Source organism: Heterodontus francisci, unplaced genomic scaffold (genome assembly GCF_036365525.1).
Source record: "Heterodontus francisci isolate sHetFra1 unplaced genomic scaffold, sHetFra1.hap1 HAP1_SCAFFOLD_786, whole genome shotgun sequence".
Taxonomy (NCBI): domain Eukaryota; kingdom Metazoa; phylum Chordata; class Chondrichthyes; order Heterodontiformes; family Heterodontidae; genus Heterodontus; species Heterodontus francisci.
Window position 1 is genome coordinate 284,527 of NW_027142184.1, and position 28,000 is coordinate 312,526.

The following is a 28,000-nucleotide window of genomic DNA, read 5'->3' on the forward strand; positions in this document are numbered from 1 at the left end:
ATCCTGAGTGGCGTGAAACAGGGCTGTGTTCTCACACTTTTTGGGATTTTCTTCTCCCTGCTGCTTTCACATGCGTTCAAGTCCTCTGATGAAGGAATTTTCCTAAACACAAGATCAGGGGGCAGGTTGTTCAACCTTGCCCGTCTAAGAGCGAAGACCAAAGTACAGAAAGTCCTCATCAGGGAACTCCTCTTTGCTGACGATGCTGCTTTAACATCTCACACTGAAGAGTGTCTGCAGAGTCTCATCGACAGGTTTGCGGCTGCCTGCAATGAATTTGGCCTAACCATCAGCCTCAAGAAAATGAACATCATGGGGCAGGACGTCAGAAATGCTCCATCCATCAATATCGGCAACCACGCTCTGGAAGTGGTTCAAGAGTTCACCTACCGAGGCTCAACTATCACCAGTAACCTGTCTCTAGATACAGAAATCAACAAGCGCATGGGAAAGGCTTCCACTGCTATGTCCAGACTGGCCAAGAGAATGTGGGAAAATGGCGCACTGACACGGAACACAAAAGTCCGAGTGTATCAAGCCTATGTCCTCAGTACCTTGCTCTACGGCAGCGAGGCCTGGACAACGTATGTCAGCCATGAGCGACGTCTCAATTCATTCCATCTTCGCTGCCTCCGGAGAATCCTTGGCATCAGGTGGCAGGACCGTATCTCCAACACAGAAGTCCTCGAGGCGGCCAACATCCCCAGCTTATACACACTACTGAGTCAGCGGCGCTTGAGATGGCTTGGCCATGTGAGCTGCATGGAAGATGGCAGGATCCCCAAGGACACATTGTACAGCGAGCTCGTCACTGGTATCAGACCCACCGGCCGTCCATGTCTCCACTTTAAAGACGTCTGCAAACGCAACATGAAGTCCTGTGACATTGATCACAAGTCGTGGGAGTCAGTTGCCAGCGATCGCCAGAACTGGCGGGCAACCATAAAGTCGGGGCTAAAGTGTGGCGAGTCGAAGAGATTTCGCAGTTGGCAGGAAAAAAGCCAGAGGCGCAAGGGGAGAGCCAACTGTGTAACAGCCCCGACAAACAAATTTCTCTGCAGCACCTGTGGAAGAGGCTGTCACTCTAGAATTGGCCTTTATAGCCACTCCAGGCGCTGCTCCACAAACCACTGACCACCTCCAGGCGCTTACTCATTGTCTCTCGAGATAAGGAGGCCAAAGAAGGAGAACTTGTTAAATGAAAAATTCCACTTTTTTCCCACTAAGTGCATGAAGTATTTGTATGCAAATTGTGGTCCATTATCGGATACTATCTGATCAGGTATACCATGTGTTGTGAAATCTTCTTGTAAAACTCTGATGTCTGCTTCAGTTGTTGTTGTTGTGTATATCCGTTTAACCTCGATCCGTCTTGACTATAATTCGATGGGATTTTCCGTCATGGAGAATAGACCCATCGCCAACCGTTCCCATGGTCTAGTCTGGAATTGAGGTGAAATTCAAGGTTCTCTTTGATCTTGTCTGTGAACTGCACATCCATCACAATTCAGAATCAGTTCTTGGATATCCTTCGAGATTGTTGGGCACCACACGGATGCCGGAGGCTGTGCTGTACGTTTCGTTATGCCCGTGGTGTTTCTCCAAGATCTCTACTCTGAGTGACTTTGGAGTCACCAGCTTCTCATCATATACCAATAAATCACCGACTCTAGTAAGTTGCCTTCTGTGTTTGAAGACGATTTTCTTGGTCTTATCTTTGGGACTCTGTTGTGACCACCCTTGCTCACAATATCGGTGGAATAGATGCATTCTTCATTGGGCCTCTGCCTGATGAATTTCTTGGAGTTTATTTGAACTTGCTGGCCGGTGTGATGCAGTGACCTGTGAATATGACTCACTCATTCATAAAGTTAACATCCTGCTGAGCAGGATGGTCGACCGTCACTCGAAATAATGCATCTGCTGTCGTCCGCTGCTTGTCCTGTATGTATACTGTTTTGTACGTGAACCTCATGAGCCTCATCCAGGATCTCTCGATCCACAGAGCCATAATATCGAGTTCCTTTTGGTCGAGTAAGGAACTCAGGGTTTGTGGTCTGTTTCTATGATCATCTTTGAGCCAATAATGTAGTTTGAAAATTTCTCCTAAGCTCAAGGTACTGTGAGAACTTCCTTCTCGATCACAGCGTATATCACCCCAGTGTCAGGCAGTGCTCCTGAGGTGTAATAAACAGGGCTTTGACTTCCTGGTCTTTGGCTGTTCTTTGAAAAGGACTGCTGCTATCCTTGTCAATGAGGTGCCAGATGCGATTGTGGTTGGAAATGCTGGTTTCTGATGTGCATCCTAGCACCATCCTGAGCTTGCTCAGCAGTTGTCACAAAGGTTCGGTAACTTGGGATAAATTTGGTCGGAATGACCATGCCACGAAGCAGTTGGAAATTGTGGACAGAAGTAGAAAGTGGAAATTTGCTAATGACTCTCTTCTTTCACGGATCTGCCGTTGTTTCGCTACTGTTGACAATGTGTCCCAAAAAAAATGGATGTTTTTGGAATCTCGCACTTCTCATTGTTACGCCCGAGTCATGCAGACAATTCAGAACTGCTTTAACCTTGCGGTTATGTTGTTCAGTGAACTCCCCGTGAATTAGGATGTCGTCCATTTGGCAAATTCCACCTTCAAGGTCCTGTAGAATATTCGACATAGCTCTCCGGAATATTTCTAAATGGAAGACGGTTAAAACAAAATCTTCCAAAGGGGGTAATGAAAGTCGTCAATACCCTTGACTACTTATCCAATGGAACTTGCCAAAAGCCACGAGTAGCGTCAAGTTGCATGAAGACAGCGCTTCTCGATAACTTTGACAAACTATTCTCCACTGAGGATATCAGATGGACTTCTTGTGCCATCATCCTATCTAACCAGTGCAAAGATTACTGTTAGCTTCAGGAACCGCAACCATTCCTCAACAATTTGGTTCAGTAACAGGAGAAATAACTTCCATCCTGGTCATCCCTTACAGGTGATATTGAACTTTCTTCATTAGTGGGTGTGGTATTTTCCGAGATGTGAAGAGGCAAAGTGGTTTAACATCTTTCCACAAAGTATTATGACATCGATCTTCAGTCTCTGTTGACCTGTGAGCAATTTCGAGAATTCCTCTTGAAAGTGACTCTTGGATTCTTGTTGTTTAACTTCTTCTACTTTCTCTTGAGGAAGGAAGTCAGGACAAGCTCTTCGACTGAAGAGTGAGAACTCCTGATTTCTTGGGACAATTAAAAGGGTTCAACAAAAGTACATTCCCTTCAAAAAAAAAACCCTAAGACTATTTTTTGCTACGTTGTAAGCCTTTTCTTTTAGTCCAATCCTCTCCTCAACTACCTGAGTGAGCCACGGGTGGGTCTTTCTGAACGAGTTTTTATTTTGAACAGAATGTATTTTTGTTGAACCCTTTGAATTGTATCTTTAAATGTTTCCCACTGTTCATTTACCGGCATACCTTCCAGTCTATTTACCCAATTAACCTTAGCCGGTTCTCCCCTCATACCTTCCAGTCTATTTACCCAATTAACCTTAGCCACTTCTCCCCTCATACCTTCCAGTCTATTTACCCAATTAACCTTAGCCACTTCTCCCCTCAAACCTTCCAGTCTATTTACCCAATTAACCTTAGCCACTTCTCCCCTCATACCTTCCAGTCCATTTACCCAATTAACCTGAGCCACTTCTCCCCTCATACCTTCCAGTCTATTTACCCAATTAACCTTAGCCACTTCTCCCCTCATACCTTCCAGTCTATTTACCCAATTAACCTTAGCCAGTTCTCCCCTCATACCTTCCAGTCTATTTACCCAATTAACATTAGCCACTTCTCCCCTCATACCTTCCAGTCTATTTACCCAATTAACATTAGCCACTTCTCCCCTCATACCTTCCAGTCTATTTACCCAATTAACATTAGCCACTTCTCCCCTCATACCTTCCAGTCTATTTACCCAATTAACCGTAGCCACTTCTCCCCTCATACCTTCCAGTCTATTTACCCAATTAACCTTAGCCACTTCTCCCCTCATACCTTCCAGTCTATTTACCCAATTAACATTAGCCACTTCTCCCCTCATACCTTCCAGTCTATTTACCCAATTAACATTAGCCACTTCTCCCCTCATACCTTCCAGTCTATTTACCCAATTAACATTAGCCACTTCTCCCCTCATACCTTCCAGTCTATTTACCCAATTAACCTTAGCCACTTCTCCCCTCATACCTTCCAGTCTATTTACCCAATTAACCTTAGCCACTTCTCCCCTCATACCTTCCAGTCTATTTACCCAATTAACATTAGCCAGTTCTCCCCTCATACCTTCCAGTCTATTTACCCAATTAACATTAGCCACTTCTCCCCTCATACCTTCCAGTCTATTTACCCAATTAACATTAGCCAGTTCTCCCCTCATACCTTCCAGTCTATTTACCCAATTAACCTTAGCCACTTCTCCCCTCATACCTTCCAGTCTATTTACCCAATTAACCTTAGCCAGTTCTCCCCTCATACCTTCCAGTCTATTTACCCAATTAACCTTAGCCACTTCTCCCCTCATACCTTCCAGTCTATTTACCCAATTAACCTTAGCCACTTCTCCCCTCATCCCTTCCAGTCTATTTACCCAATTAACCTTAGCCACTTCTCCCCTCATACCTTCCAGTCTATTTACCCAATTAACATTAGCCACTTCTCCCCTCATACCTTCCAGTCTATTTACCCAATTAACCTTAGCCGGTTCTCCCCTCATACCTTCCAGTCTATTTACCCAATTAACCTGAGCCACTTCTCCCCTCATACCTTCCAGTCTATTTACCCAATTAACATTAGCCACTTCTCCCCTCATACCTTCCAGTCTATTTACCCAATTAACCTTAGCCACTTCTCCCCTCATACCTTCCAGTCTATTTACCCAATTAACCTTAGCCACTTCTCCCCTCATACCTTCCAGTCTATTTACCCAATTAACCTTAGCCACTTCTCCCCTCATACCTTCCAGTCGATTGACCCAATTAACATTAGCCACTTCTCCCCTCATACCTTCCAGTCTATTTACCCAATTAACCTTAGCCACTTCTCCCCTCATACCTTCCAGTCTATTTACCCAATTAACCTTAGCCACTTCTCCCCTTATACCTTCCAGTCTATTTACCCAATTAACCTTAGCCACTTCTCCCCTCATACCTTCCAGTCTATTTACCCAATTAACCTTAGCCACTTCTCCCCTTATACCTTCCAGTCTATTTACCCAATTAACCTTAGCCACTTCTCCCCTCATACCTTCCAGTCTATTTACCCAATTAACCTTAGCCACTTCTCCCCTTATACCTTCCAGTCTATTTACCCAATTAACCTTAGCCACTTCTCCCCTCATACCTTCCAGTCTATTTACCCAATTAACCTTAGCCACTTCTCCCCTCATACCTTCCAGTCTATTTACCCAATTAACCTTAGCCACTTCTCCCCTCATACCTTCCAGTCTATTTACCCAATTAACCTTAGCCACTTCTCCCCTTATACCTTCCAGTCTATTTACCCAATTAACCTTAGCCACTTCTCCCCTCATACCTTCCAGTCTATTTACCCAATTAACCTTAGCCACTTCTCCCCTCGTACCTTCCAGTCTATTTACCCAATTAACATTAGCCACTTCTCCCCTCATACCTTCCAGTCTATTTACCCAATTAACCTTAGCCACTTCTCCCCTCATACCTTCCAGTCTATTTACCCAATTAACCTTAGCCACTTCTCCCCTCATACCTTCCAGTCTATTTACCCAATTAACCTTAGCCACTTCTCCCCTCATACCTTCCAGTCTATTTACCCAATTAACCTTAGCCACTTCTCCCCTCATACCTTCCAGTCTATTTACCCAATTAACATTAGCCACTTCTCCCCTCATACCTTCCAGTCTATTTACCCAATTAACATTAGCCACTTCTCCCCTCATACCTTCCAGTCTATTTACCCAATTAACATTAGCCACTTCTCCCCTCATACCTTCCAGTCTATTTACCCAATTAACCTTAGCCACTTCTCCCCTCATACCTTCCAGTCTATTTACCCAATTAACCTGAGCCACTTCTCCCCTCATACCTTTCAGTCTATTTACCCAATTAACATTAGCCACTTCTCCCCTCATACCTTCCAGTCTATTTACCCAATTAACCTTAGCCACTTCTCCCCTCATACCTTCCAGTCTATTTACCCAATTAACCTTAGCCACTTCTCCCCTCATACCTTCCAGTCGATTGACCCAATTAACATTAGCCACTTCTCCCCTCATACCTTCCAGTCTATTTACCCAATTAACATTAGCCACTTCTCCCCTCATACCTTCCAGTCTATTTACCCAATTAACCTTAGCCACTTCTCCCCTTATACCTTCCAGTCTATTTACCCAATTAACCTTAGCCACTTCTCCCCTCATACCTTCCAGTCTATTTACCCAATTAACCTTAGCCACTTCTCCCCTTATACCTTCCAGTCTATTTACCCAATTAACCTTAGCCACTTCTCCCCTCATACCTTCCAGTCTATTTACCCAATTAACCTTAGCCACTTCTCCCCTCATACCTTCCAGTCTATTTACCCAATTAACCTTAGCCACTTCTCCCCTCATACCTTCCAGTCTATTTACCCAATTAACATTAGCCACTTCTCCCCTCATACCTTCCAGTCTATTTACCCAATTAACCTTAGCCACTTCTCCCCTCATACCTTCCAGTCTATTTACCCAATTAACCTTAGCCACTTCTCCCCTCATACCTTCCAGTCTATTTACCCAATTAACCTTAGCCACTTCTCCCCTCATACCTTCCAGTCTATTTACCCAATTAACCTTAGCCACTTCTCCCCTTATACCTTCCAGTCTATTTACCCAATTAACCTTAGCCACTTCTCCCCTCATACCTTCCAGTCTATTTACCCAATTAACCTTAGCCACTTCTCCCCTCATACCTTCCAGTCTATTTACCCAATTAACCTTAGCCACTTCTCCCCTCATACCTTCCAGTCTATTTACCCAATTAACATTAGCCACTTCTCCCCTCATACCTTCCAGTCTATTTACCCAATTAACCTTAGCCACTTCTCCCCTCATACCTTCCAGTCTATTTACCCAATTAACCTTAGCCACTTCTCCCCTCATACCTTCCGGTCTATTTACCCAATTAACATTAGCCACTTCTCCCCTCATACCTTCCAGTCTATTTACCCAATTAACCTTAGCCACTTCTCCCCTCATACCTTCCAGTCTATTTACCCAATTAACATTAGCCACTTCTCCCCTCATACCTTCCAGTCTATTTACCCAATTAACCTTAGCCACTTCTCCCCTCATACCTTCCAGTCTATTTACCCAATTAACCTGAGCCACTTCTCCCCTCATACCTTCCAGTCTATTTACCCAATTAACCTTTGCCACTTCTCCCCTCATACCTTCCAGTCTATTTACCCAATTAACCTTAGCCACTTCTCCCCTCATACCTTCCAGTCTATTTCCCCAATTAACCTTAGCCACTTCTCCCCTCATACCTTCCAGTCTATTTACCCAATTAACCTTAGCCACTTCTCCCCTCATACCTTCCAGTCTATTTACCCAATTAACCTTAGCCATTTCTCCCCTCATACCTTCCAGTCTATTTACCCAATTAACATTAGCCACTTCTCCCCTTATACCTTCCAGTCTATTTACCCAATTAACCTTAGCCACTTCTCCCCTCATACCTTCCAGTCTATTTACCCAATTAACCTTAGCCACTTCTCCCCTCATACCTTCCAGTCTATTTACCCAATTAACCTTAGCCATTTCTCCCCTCATACCTTCCAGTCTATTTACCCAATTAACATTAGCCACTTCTCCCCTTATACCTTCCAGTCTATTTACCCAATTAACCTTAGCCACTTCTCCCCTCATACCTTCCAGTCTATTTACCCAATTAACATTAGCCACTTCTCCCCTCATACCTTCCAGTCTATTTACCCAATTAACCTTAGCCACTTCTCCCCTCATACCTTCCAGTCTATTTACCCAATTAACCTTCGCCACTTCTCCCCTCATACCTTCCAGTCTATTTACCCAATTAACATTAGCCACTTCTCCCCTCATACCTTCCAGTCTATTTACCCAATTAACCTTCGCCACTTCTCCCCTCATACCTTCCAGTCTATTTACCCAATTAACATTAGCCACTTCTCCCCTCATACCTTCGTAATTGGCTTTGTTAAGTTTAAGATTCTTGTTTGTCATTGAAAGGTGTCACTTTCAAACTGAACATGAAATTCAATGTTATTATGATCACTATTTCTCAGTGGATCTTTTATGAATACATTGTATATTAACCCTGTTCATTAACGATCTGAGATGTATGATAGCTTATCCCTAGTCAGTTCTGCAACTCCTTCCTCCCACGCCACTCTTTGAGCCAAGCGTTTATTTCTTTATCTGCTTGACCCTGTGCCAATTTGCACGTGTCTCAGGTAACAATCGGAGATGATTACCTTTGATGGTCTGTGTTTTAGTTTGAACCCAAACTACGCAAATTCTCTAAGCAGAAATTCATTTCTGGTTCTACTTTTGTCGTTGGTTCCCACATGGACCAGGACAACTGGATCCTGCTCCTCCCACTGCAGGTTCCCCTCCAGTTTCAAGACGATGTCCTTAACCCTGACATCGGGCAGGCAACACATCGTTCTGAGCTCCCGGTCGCGGCTACAGAGAACAGTATCTGTCTGACTATACTGTCTCTTGTCAATACCGCACGGTGCACATTTCAGGCAGCTGCCCGGAATAAAGGTGGAGCTGACTGAAACCTCAACAAAATTACAGACAGTTGGCAAGGTGGGCAAGTGGCGAGAGCAGGAGTGAGTGGCTGAGGGAAGGCAGCAGTGAGGGTGGGAGTGAGTGGCTGAGGGAAGGCAGCAGTGAGGGTGGGAGTGAGTGGCTGAGGGAAGGCAGCAGTGAGGGTGGGAGTGAGTGGCTGAGGGAAGGCAGCAGTGAGGGTGGGAGTGAGTGGCTGAGGGAAGGCAGCAGTGAGGGTGGGAGTGAGTGGCTGAGGGAAGGCAGCAGTGAGGGTGGGAGTGAGTGGCTGAGGGAAGGCAGCAGTGAGGGTGGGAGTGAGTGGCTGAGGGAAGGCAGCAGTGAGGGTGGGAGTGAGTGGCTGAGGGAAGGCAGCAGTGAGGGTGGGAGTGAGTGGCTGAGGGACGGCAGCAGTGAGGGTGGGAGTGAGTGGCTGAGGGAAGGCAGCAGTGAGGGTGGGAGTGAGTGGCTGAGGGAAGGCAGCAGTGAGGGTGGGAGTGAGTGGCTGAGGGAAGGCAGCAGTGAGGGTGGGAGTGAGTGGCTGAGGGAAGGCAGCAGTGAGGGTGGGAGTGAGTGGCTGAGGGAAGGCGCGAGTGAGGGTGGGAGTGAGTGGCTGAGGGAAGGCGCAAGTGAGGGTGGGAGTGAGTGGCTGAGGGAAGACGCGAGTGAGGGTGGGAGTGAGTGGCTGAGGGACGGCAGCAGTGAGGGTGGGAGTGAGTGGCTGAGGGAAGGTGGGAGTGAGGGTGGGAGTGGGAGGCTGAGGGAAGGCAGCAGTGAGGGTGGGAGTGAGTGGATGAGGGACGGCAGCAGTGAGGGTGGGAGTGAGTGGCTGAGGGAAGGCAGCAGTGAGGGTGGGAGTGAGTGGCTGAGGGACGGCAGCAGTGAGGGTGGGAGTGAGTGGCTGAGGGACGGCAGCAGTGAGGGTGGGAGTGAGTGGCTGAGGGAAGGCAGCAGTGAGGGTGGGAGTGAGTGGCTGAGGGAAGGCAGCAGTGAGGGTGGGAGTGAGTGGCTGAGGGAAGGCGCGAGTGAGGGTGGGAGTGAGTGGCTGAGGGAAGGCGCGAGTGAGGGTGGGAGTGAGTGGCTGAGGGAAGGCGCTAGTGAGGGTGGGAATGAGTGGCTGAGGGAAGGCGCGAGTGAGGGTGGGAGTGAGTGGCTGAGGGAAGACGCGAGTGAGGGTGGGAGTGAGTGGCTGAGGGACGGCAGCAGTGAGGGTGGGAGTGAGTGGCTGAGGGAAGGTGGGAGTGAGGGTGGGAGTGGGAGGCTGAGGGAAGGCAGCAGTGAGGGTGGGAGTGAGTGGATGAGGGACGGCAGCAGTGAGGGTGGGAGTGAGTGGCTGAGGGAAGGCAGCAGTGAGGGTGGGAGTGAGTGGCTGAGGGACGGCAGCAGTGAGGGTGGGAGTGAGTGGCTGAGGGACGGCAGCAGTGAGGGTGGGAGTGAGTGGCAGAGGGACGGCAGCAGTGAGGGTGGGAGTGAGTGGCTGAGGGAAGGCAGCAGTGAGGGTGGGAGTGAGTGGATGAGGGAAGGCGCGAGTGAGGGCGGGAGTGAGTGTATGAGGGAAGGCAGCAGTGAGTTTCGGAGTGAGTGGCTGAGGGAAGGCAACAGTGAGGGTGGGAGTGAGTGGCTGAGGGAAGGCAGCAGTGAGGGGGGAGTGAGTGGCTGAGGGAAGGCGCGAGTGAGGGTGGGAGTGAGTGGCTGAGGGAAGGCGCGAGTGAGGGCGGGAGTGAGTGGATGAGGGAAGGCAACAGTGAGGGTGGGAGTGGGAGGCTGAGGGAAAGCAGCAGTGAGGGTGGGAGTGAGTGGCTGAGGGAAGGCGCGAGTGAGGGTGGGAGTGAGTGGCTGAGGGAAGGCGCGAGTGAGGGTGGGAGTGAGTGGCTGAGGGAAGGCGCGAGTGAGGGTGGGAGTGAGTGGATGAGGGAAGGCGCGAGTGAGGGTGGGAGTGAGTGGATGAGGGAAGGCAACAGTGAGGGTGGGAGTGGGAGGCTGAGGGAAAGCAGCAGTGAGGGTGGGAGTGAGTGGATGAGGGAAGGCAGCAGTGAGGGTCGGAGTGAGTGGCTGAGGGAAGGCAGCAGTGAGGGTGGGAGTGAGTGGATGAGGGAGGGCGGGAGTGAGGGTGGGAGTGAGGGTGGGAGTGAGTGGATGAGGGTACGCAGCATTGAGAGTGGGAGTGAGTGGATGAGGGAAGGCGCGAGTGAGGGTGGGAGTGAGTGGATGAGGGAAGGCAGCAGTGAGGGTGGGAGTGAGTGGCTGAGGAAGGCAGCAGTGAGGGTGGGAGTGAGTGGCTGAGGGAAGGCAGCAGTGCGGGTGGGAGTGAGTGGCTGAGGGACGGCAGCAGTGAGGGTGGGAGTGAGTGGCTGAGGGACGGCAGCAGTGAGGGTGGGAGTGAGTGGCTGAGGGACGGCAGCAGTGAGGGTGGGAGTGAGTGGCTGAGGGAAGGCAGCAGTGAGGGTGGAAGTGAGTGGATGAGGGAAGGCGCGAGTGAGGGCGGGAGTGAGTGTATGAGGGAAGGCAGCAGTGAGTTTCGGAGTGAGTGGCTGAGGGAAGGCAACAGTGAGGGTGGGAGTGAGTGGCTGAGGGAAGGCAGCAGTGAGGGGGGAGTGAGTGGCTGAGGGAAGGCGCGAGTGAGGGTGGGAGTGAGTGGCTGAGGGAAGGCGCGAGTGAGGGTGGGAGTGAGTGGATGAGGGAAGGCGCGAGTGAGGGTGGGTGTGAGTTGCTGAGGGAAGGCAGCAGTGAGGGTGGGAGTGAGTGGATGAGGGAAGGCGCGAGTGAGGGCGGGAGTGAGTGGATGAGGGAAGGCAACAGTGAGGGTGGGAGTGGGAGGCTGAGGGAAAGCAGCAGTGAGGGTGGGAGTGAGTGGCTGAGGGAAGGCGCGAGTGAGGGTGGGAGTGAGTGGCTGAGGGAAGGCGCGAGTGAGGGTGGGAGTGAGTGGATGAGGGAAGGCAACAGTGAGGGTGGGAGTGGGAGGCTGAGGGAAAGCAGCAGTGAGGGTGGGAGTGAGTGGATGAGGGAAGGCAGCAGTGAGGGTGGGAGTGAGTGGCAGAGGGAAGGCAGCAGTGAGGGCGGGAGTGAGGGTGGGAGTGAGTGGATGAGGGAAGGCGCGAGTGAGGGTGGGAGTGAGTGGATGAGGGAAGGCAACAGTGAGGGTGGGAGTGGGAGGCTGAGGGAAAGCAGCAGTGAGGGTGGGAGTGAGTGGCTGAGGGAAGGCGCGAGTGAGGGTGGGAGTGAGTGGCTGAGGGAAGGCGCGAGTGAGGGTGGGAGTGAGTGGATGAGGGAAGGCAACAGTGAGGGTGGGAGTGGGAGGCTGAGGGAAAGCAGCAGTGAGGGTGGGAGTGAGTGGATGAGGGAAGGCAGCAGTGAGGGTGGGAGTGAGTGGCAGAGGGAAGGCAGCAGTGAGGGCGGGAGTGAGGGTGGGAGTGAGTGGATGAGGGAAGGCGCGAGTGAGGGTGGGAGTGAGTGGATGAGGGAACGCAGCAGTGAGGGTGGGAGTGAGTGGATGAGGGAAGGCGCGAGTGAGGGTGGGAGTGAGTGGATGAGGGAAGGCAGCAGTGAGGGTGGGAGTGATTGGCTGAGGGAAGGTAGCAGTGAGGGTGGGAGTGAGTGGCTGAGGGAAGGCGCGAGTGAGGGTGGGAGTGAGTGGCTGAGGGAAGGCAGCAGTGAGGGTGGGAGTGAGTGGCTGAGGGAAGGCGCGAGTGAGGGTGGGAGTGAGTGGCTGAGGGAAGGCAGCAGTGAGGGTGGGAGTGAGTGGCTGAGGGACGGCAGCAGTGAGGGTGGGAGTGAGTGGCTGAGGGAAGGCAGCAGTGAGGGTGGGAGTGAGTGGCTGAGGGAAGGCGCGAGTGAGGGTGGGAGTGAGTGGCTGAGGGAAGGCGCGAGTGAGGGTGGGAGTGAGTGGCTGAGGGAAGGTAGCAGTGAGGGTGGGAGTGAGTGGCTGAGGGAAAGCAGCAGTGAGGGTGGGAGTGAGTGGCTGAGGGAAGGCAGCAGTGAGGGTGGGAGTGAGTGGCTGAGGGAAGGTAGCAGTGAGGGTGGGAGTGAGTGGCTGAGGGAAGGCGCGAGTGAGGGTGGGAGTGAGTGGCTGAGGGAAGGCGCGAGTGAGGGTGGGAGTGAGTGGCTGAGGGAAGGCAGCAGTGAGGATGGGAGTGAGTGGCTGAGGGAAGGTAGCAGTGAGGGTGGGAGTGAGTGGCTGAGGGAAGGCGCGAGTGAGGGTGGGAGTGAGTGGCTGAGGGAAGGCAGCAGTGAGGGTGGGAGTGAGTGGCTGAGGGAAGGCGCGAGTGAGGGTGGGAGTGAGTGGCTGAGGGAAGGTAGCAGTGAGGGTGGGAGTGAGTGGCTGAGGGAAGGTAGCAGTGAGGGTGGGAGTGAGTGGCTGAGGGAAGGCAGCAGTGAGGGTGGGAGTGAGTGGCTGAGGGAAGGTAGCAGTGAGGGTGGGAGTGAGTGGCGGAGGGAAGGCAGCAGTGAGGGTGGGAGTGAGTGGCTGAGGGAAGGCGCGAGTGAGGGTGGGAGTGAGTGGCTGAGGGAAGGTAGCAGTGAGGGTGGGAGTGAGTGGATGTGAAGGGATTTCTTCTCTCAGAGGGTGGTGAATCTCTGGAATTCTCTACCTCAGAGAGTTGTGGAGTCGAGGTCACTAAATGTATTTAAGGAGGTGGTAGATAGATTTATGAAATCTCTGGGAGTTGAGGGTTCTGCGGAGCAGGCCCGAAAGAGGAGTTGAGGCCTGGGACAGATCAGCCATGATCTTACTGAATGGTGGGGCAGGCTTGAGGGGCTGAATGGCCTACTCCTGCTCCTATTTCTAATGTTCTTATGTAACTCTCCACTGGTTGGAGTTATACCTAGCGCAAAGGAAGATGGTTGTGGTTGTTGGAGGTCAATCATCTGAGCTCCAGGACATCACTGTAGGAGTTCCTCAGGGTAGTGTCCTCGGCCCAACCATCTTCAGCTACTTCATCAATGACCTTCCTTCAATCATAAGGTCAGAAGTGGGGATGTTCACTGATGATTGCACAATGTTCAGCACCATTCGTGACTCCTCAGATACTGAAGCAGTCCGTGTAGAAATGCAGCAAGACCTGGACAATATCCAGGCTTGGGCTGATAAGTGGCAAGTAACATTCGCACCTCACAAGTGCCAGGCAATGACCATCTCCAACAAGAGAGAATCTAACCATCTCCCCTTGACATTCAATGGCATTACCATCACTGAATCCCCCACTATCAACATCCTGGGGGTTACCATTGACCAGAAACTGAACTGAAGTAGCCATATAAATACCGTGGCTACAAGAGCAGGTCAGAGGCTAGGAATCCTGAGGCGAGTAACTCACCTCCTGACTCCCCAAAGCCTGGCCACCATCTACAAGGCACAAGTCAGGAGTGTGATGGAATACTCTCCACTTGCCTGGATGGGTGCAGCTCCAACAACACTCAACAAGCTCGACACCATCCAGGACAAAGCAGCCTGCTTGATTGGCACCCCATCCACTAACATTCACTCCCTCCACCACCGACACACAGTGGCAGCAGTGTGTACCATCTATAAAGATGCACTGCAGCAATGCACCAAGGCTCCTTCGACAGCACCTTCCAAACCCGTGACCTCTACCGACTAGAAGGACAAGGGCTGCAAATGCATGGGAACACCACCACCTGCAAGTTCCCCTCCAAGTCACACACCATCCTGACTTGGAACTATATCGCCGTTCCTTCACTGTCGCTGGGTCAAAATCCTGGAACTCCCTTCCTAACAGCACTGTGGGTGTACCTACACCACATGGACTGCAGTGGTTCAAGAAGGCAGCTCACCACCACCTTCTCAAGGGTAATTAGGGATGGGCAATAAATGCTGGCCTTGCCAGTGACACCCACATCTCATGAATGAATAAAAAAAACTCCCTCTCGTCCACCGTGATCACTTAATCGGCCCCTCACTGCTCCTCCTCCTCATTATTTTCACTAATGAAGACTCCCTTTTGACTCCACAGATCCCAGACGAGGCACGCATTGCTCCAAGCACGATTGACCCCAAAAGCAAGTTCTACGAGCTGATTCAGGTTTGTCAGGTTTACATTACCTCACCTCCTGTTACTGTGCCAGGGTCTTGGCCCTGTCCTCACACTCGCTCTGTCTCAGGGTCAGAGAATCATAGAAAGTTTAAGGCACAGAAAGAGGCCACTTGGCCCATCGTGTCTGAACCGGCCGAAAAACAACCACCTATTCTAATCCCACCTTCCTTTGAAATGAGTTGAGGGTTCCTGCCTCAACTACCCTTTCAGGCAGTGAGTTCCAGACCATAACCGCCCTTTGGGTGAAAAGATTTTTCCTCATCTCCCTCTAATCTTTCTACCAATCACTTTAAATCTCTGCTCCCTCGTCACTGACCTCTCTGCTAAGGTGAATTGACCCTTCACCTCCACTCTATCCAGGCCCCTCACAATTTTATACATTTCAATCAGATCTCCCCTCAGCCTTCTCTGTTCCAAGGAGAACAACCCCAGCCTATCCAATCTTTCCTTATAAGCTGCATTTTTCCAGTCCTGGCAACATCCTCGTAAATCTCCTCTGTACCCTCGATAGTGCAATTACATCCTTTCTGTAATGAGGTGACCAGAACTGCACACAGTACTCAAGTTGTGGCCTAACCAATGAGTTATACAGTTCCAGCATAACCTCCCTGCTCTTGTATTCTATACCTCGGTTAATAAAGGAAAGGATTCCATATGCCTTCTTAACCACCTTATCGACCTGTCCTGATTCCTTCAGGGATCTGTGGACATTCACTCCAACGTCCCTCACTTCCTCTACACTTCTCAGTATTTTCCCATTAATCGTGTATTCTTTTGCCTTGTTTGACCTCCCCAAATGCATCACCTCACACTTCTCCAAGTTGAATTCATTTTGCAACTTTTCTGCCCATCTGACCAGACCATCAATATCTTCCTGCAGCCTACAACTATCCTCCTCGCTATCTACCACATGGCCAATCTTTGTGTCGTCTGCAAACTTCTTGATCATGCCCCCTACATTTACGTCTAAATAGTTAATAAATGCTACAAAAAGCAGGGGACCCAGTACTGAGCCCTGCAGAACGCCACTGGAAACATCCCTCCAGTCGCAAAAACACCCGTCAACAATTACCCTTTGTTTCCTGCCACTGAGCCAATTTTGTATCCACCTTGCTGCATTTCCCTGGATCCCATGGGATTTAACTTTTTTAACCAGTCTGCCATGTGGGGCCTTGTCAAAATCCTTGCGACATTCCATGTAGACTACATCAACTGCACTACCCTCATCTATCTTCCTTGTTACTTCTTCAAAAGATCCAATCAATTTGGTCAAACAAGATCTTCCCTTAACAAGGGCGGCACAGTGGCGCAGTGGTTAGCACTGCAGCCTCACAGCTCCAGGGACCCGGGTTCGATTCCGGTTACTGCCTGTGTGGAGTTTGCAAGTTCTCCCTGTGTCTGCGTGGGTTTCCTCCGGGTGCTCCGGTTTCCTCCCACAAGCCAAAAGACTTGCAGGTTGATAGGTAAATTGGCCATTATAAATTGTCCCTAGTATAGGTAGGTGGTAGGGAAATATAGGGACAGGTGGGGATGTTTGGTAGGAATATGGGATTAGTGTAGGATTAGTATAAATGGGTGGTTGATGTTCGGCACAGACTCGGTGGGCCAAAGGGCCTGTTTCAGTGCTGTATCTCTAATCTAATCTAATCTAAATCCATGCTGACTATCCTTGAGTAACCTCTGCCTTTCGAAATGACAGTTTATCCTGTGTCTCAGAATAGATTCCAATAATTTGCCCAGCAATGAGGTCATGACCCCATGTACATGATTGTTCTCAAACTAAACCTGTTTCATGGTCATGATGCCGTCCCCGCTCTCTGACAGTGAACCTGTGCCAGCTCTGTTGGTTATATATTTGTAGCTCTCTGACAGTGAACCTGTGCCAGCTCTGTTGGTTATATATTTGTAGCTCTCTGACAGTGAACCTGTGCCAGCTCTGTTGGTTATATATTTGTGGCTCTCTGACAGTGAACCTGTGCCAGCTCTGTTGGTTATATATTTGTAGCTCTCTGACAGTGAACCTGTGCCAGCTCTGTTGGTTATATATTTGTAGCACTCTGACAGTGAACCTGTGCCAGCTCTGTTGGTTATATATTTGTAGCTCTCTGACAGTGAACCTGTGCCAGCTCTGTTGGTTATATATTTGTAGCTCTCTGACAGTGAACCTGTGTCAGCTCTGTTGGTTATATATTTGAGGATCTCTGACTGTGAACCTGTGCCAGCTCTGTTGGTTATATATTTGAGGATCTCTGACAGTGAACCTGTGCCAGCTCTGTTGGTTATATATTTGTAGCTCTCTGACAGTGAACCTGTGCCAGCTCTGTTGGTTATATATTTGAGGATCTCTGACAGTGAACCTGTGCCAGCTCTGTTGGTTATATATTTGTAGCTCTCTGACAGTGAACCTGTGCCAGCTCTGTTGGTTATATATTTGTGGCTCTCTGACAGTGAACCTGTGCCAGCTCTGTTGGTTATATATTTGTGGCTCTCTGACAGTGAACCTGTGCCAGCTCTGTTGGTTATATATTTGAGGATCTCTGACAGTGAACCTGTGCCAGCTCTGTTGGTTATATATTTGTGGCTCTCTGACAGTGAACCTGTGCCAGCTCTGTTGGTTATATATTTGTAGCTCTCTGACAGTGAACCTGTGCCAGCTCTGTTGGTTATATATTTGTAGCTCTCTGACAGTGAACCTGTGCCAGCTCTGTTGGTTATATATTTGTAGCTCTCTGACAGTGAACCTGTGTCAGCTCTGTTGGTTATATATTTGAGGATCTCTGACAGTGAACCTGTGCCAGCTCTGTTGGTTATATATTTGTAGCTCTCTGACAGTGAACCTGTGCCAGCTCTGTTGGTTATATATTTGTAGCTCTCTGACAGTGAACCTGTGCCGGCTCTGTTGGTTATATATTTGTAGCTCTCTGACAGTGAACCTGTGCCAGCTCTGTTGGTTATATATTTGCGGCTCTCTGACAGTGAACCTGTGCCAGCTCTGTTGGTTATATATTTGTAGCTCTCTGACAGTGAACCTGTGCCAGCTCTGTTGGTTATATATTTGAGGATCTCTGACAGTGAACCTGTGCCGGCTCTGTTGGTTATATATTTGTAGCTCTCTGACAGTGAACCTGTGCCAGCTCTGTTGGTTATATATTTGCGGCTCTCTGACAGTGAACCTGTGCCAGCTCTGTTGGTTATATATTTGGAGCTCTCTGACAGTGAACCTGTGCCAGTTCTGTTGGTTATATATTTGAGGATCTCTGACAGTGAACCTGTGCCAGCTCTGTTGGTTATATATTTGTAGCTCTCTGACAGTGAACCTGTGCCAGCTCTGTTGGTTATATATTTGAGGATCTCTGACAGTGAACCTGTGCCAGCTCTGTTGGTTATATATTTGAGGATCTCTGACAGTGAACCTGTGCCAGCTCTGTTGGTTATATATTTGTAGCTCTCTGACAGTGAACCTGTGTCAGCTCTGTTGGTTATATATTTGAGGATCTCTGACAGTGAACCTGTGCCAGCTCTGTTGGTTATATATTTGTAGCTCTCTGACAGTGAACCTGTGCCAGCTCTGTTGGTTATATATTTGAGGATCTCTGACAGTGAACCTGTGCCAGCTCTGTTGGTTATATATTTGTGGCTCTCTGACAGTGAACCTGTGCCAGCTCTGTTGGTTATATATTTGTAGCTCTCTGACAGTGAACCTGTGCCAGCTCTGTTGGTTATATATTTGTAGCTCTCTGACAGTGAACCTGTGCCAGCTCTGTTGGTTATATATTTGTAGCTCTCTGACAGTGAACCTGTGTCAGCTCTGTTGGTTATATATTTGAGGATCTCTGACAGTGAACCTGTGCCAGCTCTGTTGGTTATATATTTGTAGCTCTCTGACAGTGAACCTGTGCCAGCTCTGTTGGTTATATATTTGTAGCTCTCTGACAGTGAACCTGTGCCGGCTCTGTTGGTTATATATTTGTAGCTCTCTGACAGTGAACCTGTGCCAGCTCTGTTGGTTATATATTTGCGGCTCTCTGACAGTGAACCTGTGCCAGCTCTGTTGGTTATATATTTGTAGCTCTCTGACAGTGAACCTGTGCCAGCTCTGTTGGTTATATATTTGAGGATCTCTGACAGTGAACCTGTGCCGGCTCTGTTGGTTATATATTTGTAGCTCTCTGACAGTGAACCTGTGCCAGCTCTGTTGGTTATATATTTGCGGCTCTCTGACAGTGAACCTGTGCCAGCTCTGTTGGTTATATATTTGGAGCTCTCTGACAGTGAACCTGTGCCAGTTCTGTTGGTTATATATTTGAGGATCTCTGACAGTGAACCTGTGCCAGCTCTGTTGGTTATATATTTGTAGCTCTCTGACAGTGAACCTGTGCCAGCTCTGTTGGTTATATATTTGAGGATCTCTGACAGTGAACCTGTGCCAGCTCTGTTGGTTATATATTTGAGGATCTCTGACAGTGAACCTGTGCCAGCTCTGTTGGTTATATATTTGTAGCTCTCTGACAGTGAACCTGTGTCAGCTCTGTTGGTTATATATTTGAGGATCTCTGACAGTGAACCTGTGCCAGCTCTGTTGGTTATATATTTGTAGCTCTCTGACAGTGAACCTGTGCCAGCTCTGTTGGTTATATATTTGTAGCTCTCTGACAGTGAACCTGTGCCAGCTCTGTTGGTTATATATTTGAGGATCTCTGACAGTGAACCTGTGCCAGCTCTGTTGGTTATATATTTGTAGCTCTCTGACAGTGAACCTGTGCCAGCTCTGTTGGTTATATATTTGAGGATCTCTGACAGTGAACCTGTGCCAGCTCTGTTGGTTATATATTTGAGGATCTCTGACAGTGAACCTGTGCCAGCTCTGTTGGTTATATATTTGTAGCTCTCTGACAGTGAACCTGTGCCAGCTCTGTTGGTTATATATTTGAGGATCTCTGACAGTGAACCTGTGCCAGCTCTGTTGGTTATATATTTGAGGATCTCTGACAGTGAACCTGTGCCAGCTCTGTTGGTTATATATTTGAGGATCTCTGACAGTGAACCTGTGCCAGCTCTGTTGGTTATATATTTGTAGCTCTCTGACAGTGAACCTGTGCCAGCTCTGTTGGTTATATATTTGTAGATCTCTGACAGTGAACCTGTGCCAGCTCTGTTGGTTATATATTTGTAGCTCTCTGACAGTGAACCTGTGTCAGCTCTGTTGGTTATATATTTGAGGATCTCTGACAGTGAACCTGTGTCAGCTCTGTTGGTTATATATTTGAGGATCTCTGACAGTGAACCTGTGCCAGCTCTGTTGGTTATGTATTTGAGGATCTCTGACAGTGAACCTGTGCCAGCTCTGTTGGTTATATATTTGAGGATCTCTGACAGTGAACCTGTGCCAGCTCTGTTGGTTATATATTTGAGGATCTCTGACAGTGAACCTGTGCCAGCTCTGTTGGTTATATATTTGAGGATCTCTGACAGTGAACCTGTGCCAGCTCTGTTGGTTATATATTTGTAGCTCTCTGACAGTGAACCTGTGCCAGCTCTGTTGGTTATATATTTGTAGCTCTCTGACAGTGTACCTGTGCCAGCTCTGTTGGTTATATATTTGTAGCTCTCTGACAGTGAACCTGTGCCAGCTCTGTTGGTTATATATTTGTAGCTCTCTGACAGTGAACCTGTGTCAGCTCTGTTGGTTATATATTTGAGGATCTCTGACAGTGAACCTGTGTCAGCTCTGTTGGTTATATATTTGAGGATCTCTGACAGTGAACCTGTGCCAGCTCTGTTGGTTATATATTTGTAGCTCTCTGACAGTGAACCTGTGCCAGCTCTGTTGGTTATATATTTGGAGCTCTCTGACAGTGAACCTGTGTCAGCTCTGTTGGTTATATATTTGTAGCTCTCTGACAGTGAACCTGTGCCAGCTCTGTTGGTTATATATTTGTAGCTCTCTGACAGTGTACCTGTGCCAGCTCTGTTGGTTATATATTTGTAGCTCTCTGACAGTGAACCTGTGCCAGCTCTGTTGGTTATATATTTGTAGCTCTCTGACAGTGAACCTGTGCCAGCTCTGTTGGTTATATATTTGTAGCTCTCTGACAGTGTACCTGTGCCAGCTCTGTTGGTTATATATTTGTAGCTCTCTGACAGTGAACCTGTGCCAGCTCTGTTGGTTATATATTTGTAGCTCTCTGACAGTGAACCTGTGCCAGCTCTGTTGGTTATATATTTGAGGATCTCTGACAGTGAACCTGTGCCAGCTCTGTTGGTTATATATTTGTAGCTCTCTGACAGTGAACCTGTGCCAGCTCTGTTGGTTATATATTTGTAGCTCTCTGACAGTGAACCTGTGCCAGCTCTGTTGGTTATATATTTGTAGCTCTCTGACAGTGTACCTGTGCCAGCTCTGTTGGTTATATATTTGTAGCTCTCTGACAGTGAACCTGTGCCAGCTCTGTTGGTTATATATTTGTAGCTCTCTGACAGTGAACCTGTGCCAGCTCTGTTGGTTATATATTTGAGGATCTCTGACAGTGAACCTGTGCCAGCTCTGTTGGTTATATATTTGTAGCTCTCTGACAGTGAACCTGTGTCAGCTCTGTTGGTTATATATTTGAGGATCTCTGACAGTGAACCTGTGCCAGTTCTGTTGGTTATATATTTGAGGATCTCTGACAGTGAACCTGTGCCAGCTCTGTTGGTTATATATTTGTAGCTCTCTGACAGTGAACCTGTGCCAGCTCTGTTGGTTATATATTTGTAGCTCTCTGACAGTGAACCTGTGTCAGCTCTGTTGGTTATATATTTGTAGCTCTCTGACAGTGAACCTGTGCCAGCTCTGTTGGTTATATATTTGTGGCTCTCTGACAGTGAACCTGTGCCAGCTCTGTTGGTTATATATTTGTAGCTCTCTGACAGTGAACCTGTGTCAGCTCTGTTGGTTATATATTTGTAGCTCTCTGACAGTGAACCTGTGTCAGCTCTGTTGGTTATATATTTGTAGCTCTCTGACAGTGAACCTGTGCCAGCTCTGTTGGTTATATATTTGTGGCTCTCTGACAGTGAACCTGTGCCAGCTCTGTTGGTTATATATTTGTGGCTCTCTGACAGTGAACCTGTGCCAGCTCTGTTGGTTATATATTTGCGGCTCTCTGACAGTGAACCTGTGCCAGCTCTGTTGGTTATATATTTGAGGATCTCTGACAGTGAACCTGTGCCAGCTCTGTTGGTTATATATTTGAGGATCTCTGACAGTGAACCTGTGCCAGCTCTGTTGGTTATATATTTGTAGCTCTCTGACAGTGAACCTGTGCCAGCTCTGTTGGTTATATATTTGAGGATCTCTGACAGTGAACCTGTGCCAGCTCTGTTGGTTATATATTTGAGGATCTCTGACAGTGAACCTGTGCCAGCTCTGTTGGTTATATATTTGTAGCTCTCTGACAGTGAACCTGTGCCAGCTCTGTTGGTTATATATTTGAGGATCTCTGACAGTGAACCTGTGCCAGCTCTGTTGGTTATATATTTGTAGCTCTCTGACAGTGAACCTGTGCCAGCTCTGTTGGTTATATATTTGAGGATCTCTGACAGTGAACCTGTGCCAGCTCTGTTGGTTATATATTTGAGGATCTCTGACAGTGAACCTGTGCCAGCTCTGTTGGTTATATATTTGAGGATCTCTGACAGTGAACCTGTGCCAGCTCTGTTGGTTATATATTTGTAGCTCTCTGACAGTGAACCTGTGCCAGCTCTGTTGGTTATATATTTGAGGATCTCTGACAGTGAACCTGTGCCAGCTCTGTTGGTTATATATTTGAGGATCTCTGACAGTGAACCTGTGCCAGCTCTGTTGGCTATATATTTGAGGATCTCTGACAGTGAACCTGTGCCAGCTCTGTTGGTTATATATTTGAGGATCTCTGACAGTGAACCTGTGCCAGCTCTGTTGGTTATATATTTGTAGCTCTCTGACAGTGAACCTGTGTCAGCTCTGTTGGTTATATATTTGAGGATCTCTGACAGTGAACCTGTGTCAGCTCTGTTGGTTATATATTTGAGGATCTCTGACAGTGAACCTGTGCCAGCTCTGTTGGTTATATATTTGAGGATCTCTGACAGTGAACCTGTGCCAGCTCTGTTGGTTATATATTTGAGGATCTCTGACAGTGAACCTGTGCCAGCTCTGTTGGTTATATATTTGTAGCTCTCTGACAGTGAACCTGTGCCAGCTCTGTTGGTTATATATTTGTAGCTCTCTGACAGTGTACCTGTGCCAGCTCTGTTGGTTATATATTTGTAGCTCTCTGACAGTGAACCTGTGCCAGCTCTGTTGGTTATATATTTGTAGCTCTCTGACAGTGAACCTGTGTCAGCTCTGTTGGTTATATATTTGAGGATCTCTGACAGTGAACCTGTGCCAGCTCTGTTGGTTATATATTTGAGGATCTCTGACAGTGAACCTGTGCCAGCTCTGTTGGTTATATATTTGTAGCTCTCTGACAGTGAACCTGTGCCAGCTCTGTTGGTTATATATTTGGAGCTCTCTGACAGTGAACCTGTGTCAGCTCTGTTGGTTATATATTTGTAGCTCTCTGACAGTGAACCTGTGCCAGCTCTGTTGGTTATATATTTGTAGCTCTCTGACAGTGTACCTGTGCCAGCTCTGTTGGTTATATATTTGTAGCTCTCTGACAGTGAACCTGTGCCAGCTCTGTTGGTTATATATTTGTAGCTCTCTGACAGTGAACCTGTGCCAGCTCTGTTGGTTATATATTTGTAGCTCTCTGACAGTGTACCTGTGCCAGCTCTGTTGGTTATATATTTGTAGCTCTCTGACAGTGAACCTGTGCCAGCTCTGTTGGTTATATATTTGTAGCTCTCTGACAGTGAACCTGTGCCAGCTCTGTTGGTTATATATTTGAGGATCTCTGACAGTGAACCTGTGCCAGCTCTGTTGGTTATATATTTGGAGCTCTCTGACAGTGAACCTGTGCCAGCTCTGTTGGTTATATATTTGTAGCTCTCTGACAGTGTACCTGTGCCAGCTCTGTTGGTTATATATTTGTAGCTCTCTGACAGTGAACCTGTGCCAGCTCTGTTGGTTATATATTTGAGGATCTCTGACAGTGAACCTGTGCCAGCTCTGTTGGTTATATATTTGTAGCTCTCTGACAGTGAACCTGTGCCAGCTCTGTTGGTTATATATTTGTAGCTCTCTGACAGTGTACCTGTGCCAGCTCTGTTGGTTATATATTTGTAGCTCTCTGACAGTGAACCTGTGCCAGCTCTGTTGGTTATATATTTGTAGCTCTCTGACAGTGAACCTGTGCCAGCTCTGTTGGTTATATATTTGAGGATCTCTGACAGTGAACCTGTGCCAGCTCTGTTGGTTATATATTTGTAGCTCTCTGACAGTGAACCTGTGTCAGCTCTGTTGGTTATATATTTGAGGATCTCTGACAGTGAACCTGTGCCAGTTCTGTTGGTTATATATTTGAGGATCTCTGACAGTGAACCTGTGCCAGCTCTGTTGGTTATATATTTGTAGCTCTCTGACAGTGAACCTGTGCCAGCTCTGTTGGTTATATATTTGTAGCTCTCTGACAGTGAACCTGTGCCAGCTCTGTTGGTTATATATTTGTAGCTCTCTGACAGTGAACCTGTGCCAGCTCTGTTGGTTATATATTTGTGGCTCTCTGACAGTGAACCTGTGCCAGCTCTGTTGGTTATATATTTGTAGCTCTCTGACAGTGAACCTGTGTCAGCTCTGTTGGTTATATATTTGTAGCTCTCTGACAGTGAACCTGTGTCAGCTCTGTTGGTTATATATTTGTAGCTCTCTGACAGTGAACCTGTGCCAGCTCTGTTGGTTATATATTTGTGGCTCTCTGACAGTGAACCTGTGCCAGCTCTGTTGGTTATATATTTGTAGCTCTCTGACAGTGAACCTGTGTCAGCTCTGTTGGTTATATATTTGTAGCTCTCTGACAGTGAACCTGTGCCAGCTCTGTTGGTTATATATTTGTAGCTCTCTGACAGTGAACCTGTGTCAGCTCTGTTGGTTATATATTTGTAGCTCTCTGACAGTGAACCTGTGCCAGCTCTGTTGGTTATATATTTGTAGCTCTCTGACAGTGAACCTGTGCCAGCTCTGTTGGTTATATATTTGTGGCTCTCTGACAGTGAACCTGTGCCAGCTCTGTTGGTTATATATTTGTAGCTCTCTGACAGTGAACCTGTGCCAGCTCTGTTGGTTATATATTTGTAGCTCTCTGACAGTGAACCTGTGCCAGTTCTGTTGGTTATATATTTGTAGCTCTCTGACAGTGAACCTGTGCCAGCTCTGTTGGTTATATATTTGAGGATCTCTGACAGTGAACCTGTGCCAGCTCTGTTGGTTATATATTTGAGGATCTCTGACAGTGAACCTGTGCCAGCTCTGTTGGTTATATATTTGTAGCTCTCTGACAGTGAACCTGTGCCAGTTCTGTTGGTTATATATTTGTAGCTCTCTGACAGTGAACCTGTGCCAGCTCTGTTGGTTATATATTTGTAGCTCTCTGACAGTGAACCTGTGCCAGCTCTGTTGGTTATATATTTGAGGATCTCTGACAGTGAACCTGTGCCAGCTCTGTTGGTTATATATTTGTAGCTCTCTGACAGTGAACCTGTGTCAGCTCTGTTGGTTATATATTTGTAGCTCTCTGACAGTGAACCTGTGTCAGCTCTGTTGGTTATATATTTGTAGCTCTCTGACAGTGAACCTGTGTCAGCTCTGTTGGTTATATATTTGTAGCTCTCTGACAGTGAACCTGTGCCAGCTCTGTTGGTTATATATTTGAGGATCTCTGACAGTGAACCTGTGCCAGCTCTGTTGGTTATATATTTGAGGATCTCTGACAGTGAACCTGTGCCAGCTCTGTTGGTTATATATTTGTAGCTCTCTGACAGTGAACCTGTGCCAGTTCTGTTGGTTATATATTTGTAGCTCTCTGACAGTGAACCTGTGTCAGCTCTGTTGGTTATATATTTGTAGCTCTCTGACAGTGAACCTGTGCCAGCTCTGTTGGTTATATATTTGAGGATCTCTGACAGTGAACCTGTGCCAGCTCTGTTGGTTATATATTTGAGGATCTCTGACAGTGAACCTGTGTCAGCTCTGTTGGTTATATATTTGTAGCTCTCTGACAGTGAACCTGTGCCAGCTCTGTTGGTTATATATTTGTAGCTCTCTGACAGTGAACCTGTGCCAGCTCTGTTGGTTATATATTTGTAGCTCTCTGACAGTGAACCTGTGCCAGCTCTGTTGGTTATATATTTGAGGATCTCTGACAGTGAACCTGTGTCAGCTCTGTTGGTTATATATTTGTAGCTCTCTGACAGTGAACCTGTGCCAGCTCTGTTGGTTATATATTTGTGGCTCTCTGACAGTGAACCTGTGTCAGCTCTGTTGGTTACATATTTTGCATTCCTCTCTGCAGGGCACTGACCCAGAGACATTCAGTTACAAGCCCACCCTGCTGTCTGCGCAGAGCATTGAGAAAATCAGCCACGTCTTAGACTATCGATGTATGGTTGCCGGTGGACAGCAGCACTTCCTACTGGGAATGGGGGTAAGTACATTTGAGAATAAGGGCATCAGGACCTCTTGTATAGGAGCAGGATTAGGCCACATGGTTCCACACACCCCTTCTGCTTTGGTGTACGGTCAGAGAATGGCTTTTCCGCTCCCTCAATTCCCAGTTTCCCGTCTGATCCATTTCTCCCTTGTGTCTTTGATGCCCAAAAATCGATCCATCTCTGACTTGAGAATTCCTAAGATTCACAACCCTCTGAGTGAAGACATTTCTACTCACCTGTGACCTCTACCAACTAGAAGGACAAGGGCAGCAAATACATGGGAACACAACCACCTGCAAGTTCCCCTCCAAGTCACACACCATCCTGACTTGGAACTATATCACCGTTCCTTCACTGTCGCTGGGTCAAAATCCTGGAACTCCCTTCCTAACAGCACTCTGGGTGTACCTACCCCACATGGACTGCAGTGGTTCAAGAAGGCAGCTCACCCCCACCTTCTCAAGGGTAATTAGGGATGGGTAATAAATGCTGGCCTGGAATGAATAAAAAAAAAACTCAGTTCTGAATGCTTGACCACTTTTCCTGAGACTGTGTACCCTCGCTCTAGACTGTCTTGCCAAAGGAAACAATCTCTCAGCATCTGTGGGGGAGCAGGATGACCTTCACCATTCACCCAGCAAACACCTTGGGCTTTCGAGACCTCATGCTGTGATTAGTCTGGCCTGCCATTAACAAAAATGAATTTTCCATTCACAGCATATCGCATCACTGGCAAGGCCAGCCTTTATTACTCATCCCTAATTGCCCTTGAGAAGGTGGTGGTGAGCTGCCTTCTTGAACCACTGCAGTCCATGTGGGGTAGGTACACCCACAGTGCTGTTAGGAAGGGAGTTCCAGGATTTTGACCCAGCGACAGTGAAGGAACGGTGATATAGTTCCAAGTCAGGATGGTGTGTGACTTGGAGGGGATGGCGTTCCCATGCGATGGAAGGAAGGTTATTGATACAACAGTTACTGTGATTTCTGTGTGATGTTGAGAATGTCTGAGGCGTGTTCTGTTTGTGTGTAGAAGTGCCAGATCTACCTGTCGGATGGTGGGATGCCGATACGTTGGAAGAAGTTGGAGAGTTTCAAGACTGAGTTACCGAGAGACACGCTGCTGCTGGTGGAAATCATACAGGAGCTGAAAGGAGAGGTGAGGATGGAGAATCAGGTCAGTTAAGCAAAGTGTGGCTGAGTACAGTGCGGAGAGATGTGAGGCAACACTTTGAAGTCAGAGCACAGACTGACCATGGACTTAGTGGGGTTTGGTGATCCCTCGGCTCCCGGGGCTCGGTGATCCCTCGGCTCCCGGGGCTCGGTGATCCCTCGGCTCCCGGGGCTCAGTGATCCCTCGGCTCCCGGGGCTCGGTGATCCCTCGGCTCCCGGGGCTTGGAGATACCTCGGCTCCCGGGGCTCGCTGATCCCTCGGCTGCCGGGGCTTGGAGATACCTCGGCTCCCGGGGCTCGTCGCTCCCTCGGCTCCCGGGGCTCGGCGCTCCCTCGGCTCCCGGGGCTCGGCGCTCCCTCGGC

At 48.1% G+C, this 28,000-nt stretch overlaps 1 protein-coding gene across 2 annotated transcripts in view; it reads left to right on the top strand.

Moving 5' to 3' along the window:
* The window catches only part of cmtr1 (cap methyltransferase 1), a 224,636-nt gene that overhangs the window by 101,555 nt on the left and 95,081 nt on the right, over nt 1-28,000 (top strand). For both annotated transcript variants that reach the window (XM_068028382.1, XM_068028383.1), the window contains 3 exons: nt 14,773-14,841; nt 26,328-26,459; nt 27,497-27,622. In XM_068028382.1, coding sequence (XP_067884483.1) covers nt 14,773-14,841; nt 26,328-26,459; nt 27,497-27,622 — 327 coding nt within the window. The remainder of the gene's footprint in view (nt 1-14,772; nt 14,842-26,327; nt 26,460-27,496; nt 27,623-28,000) is intronic.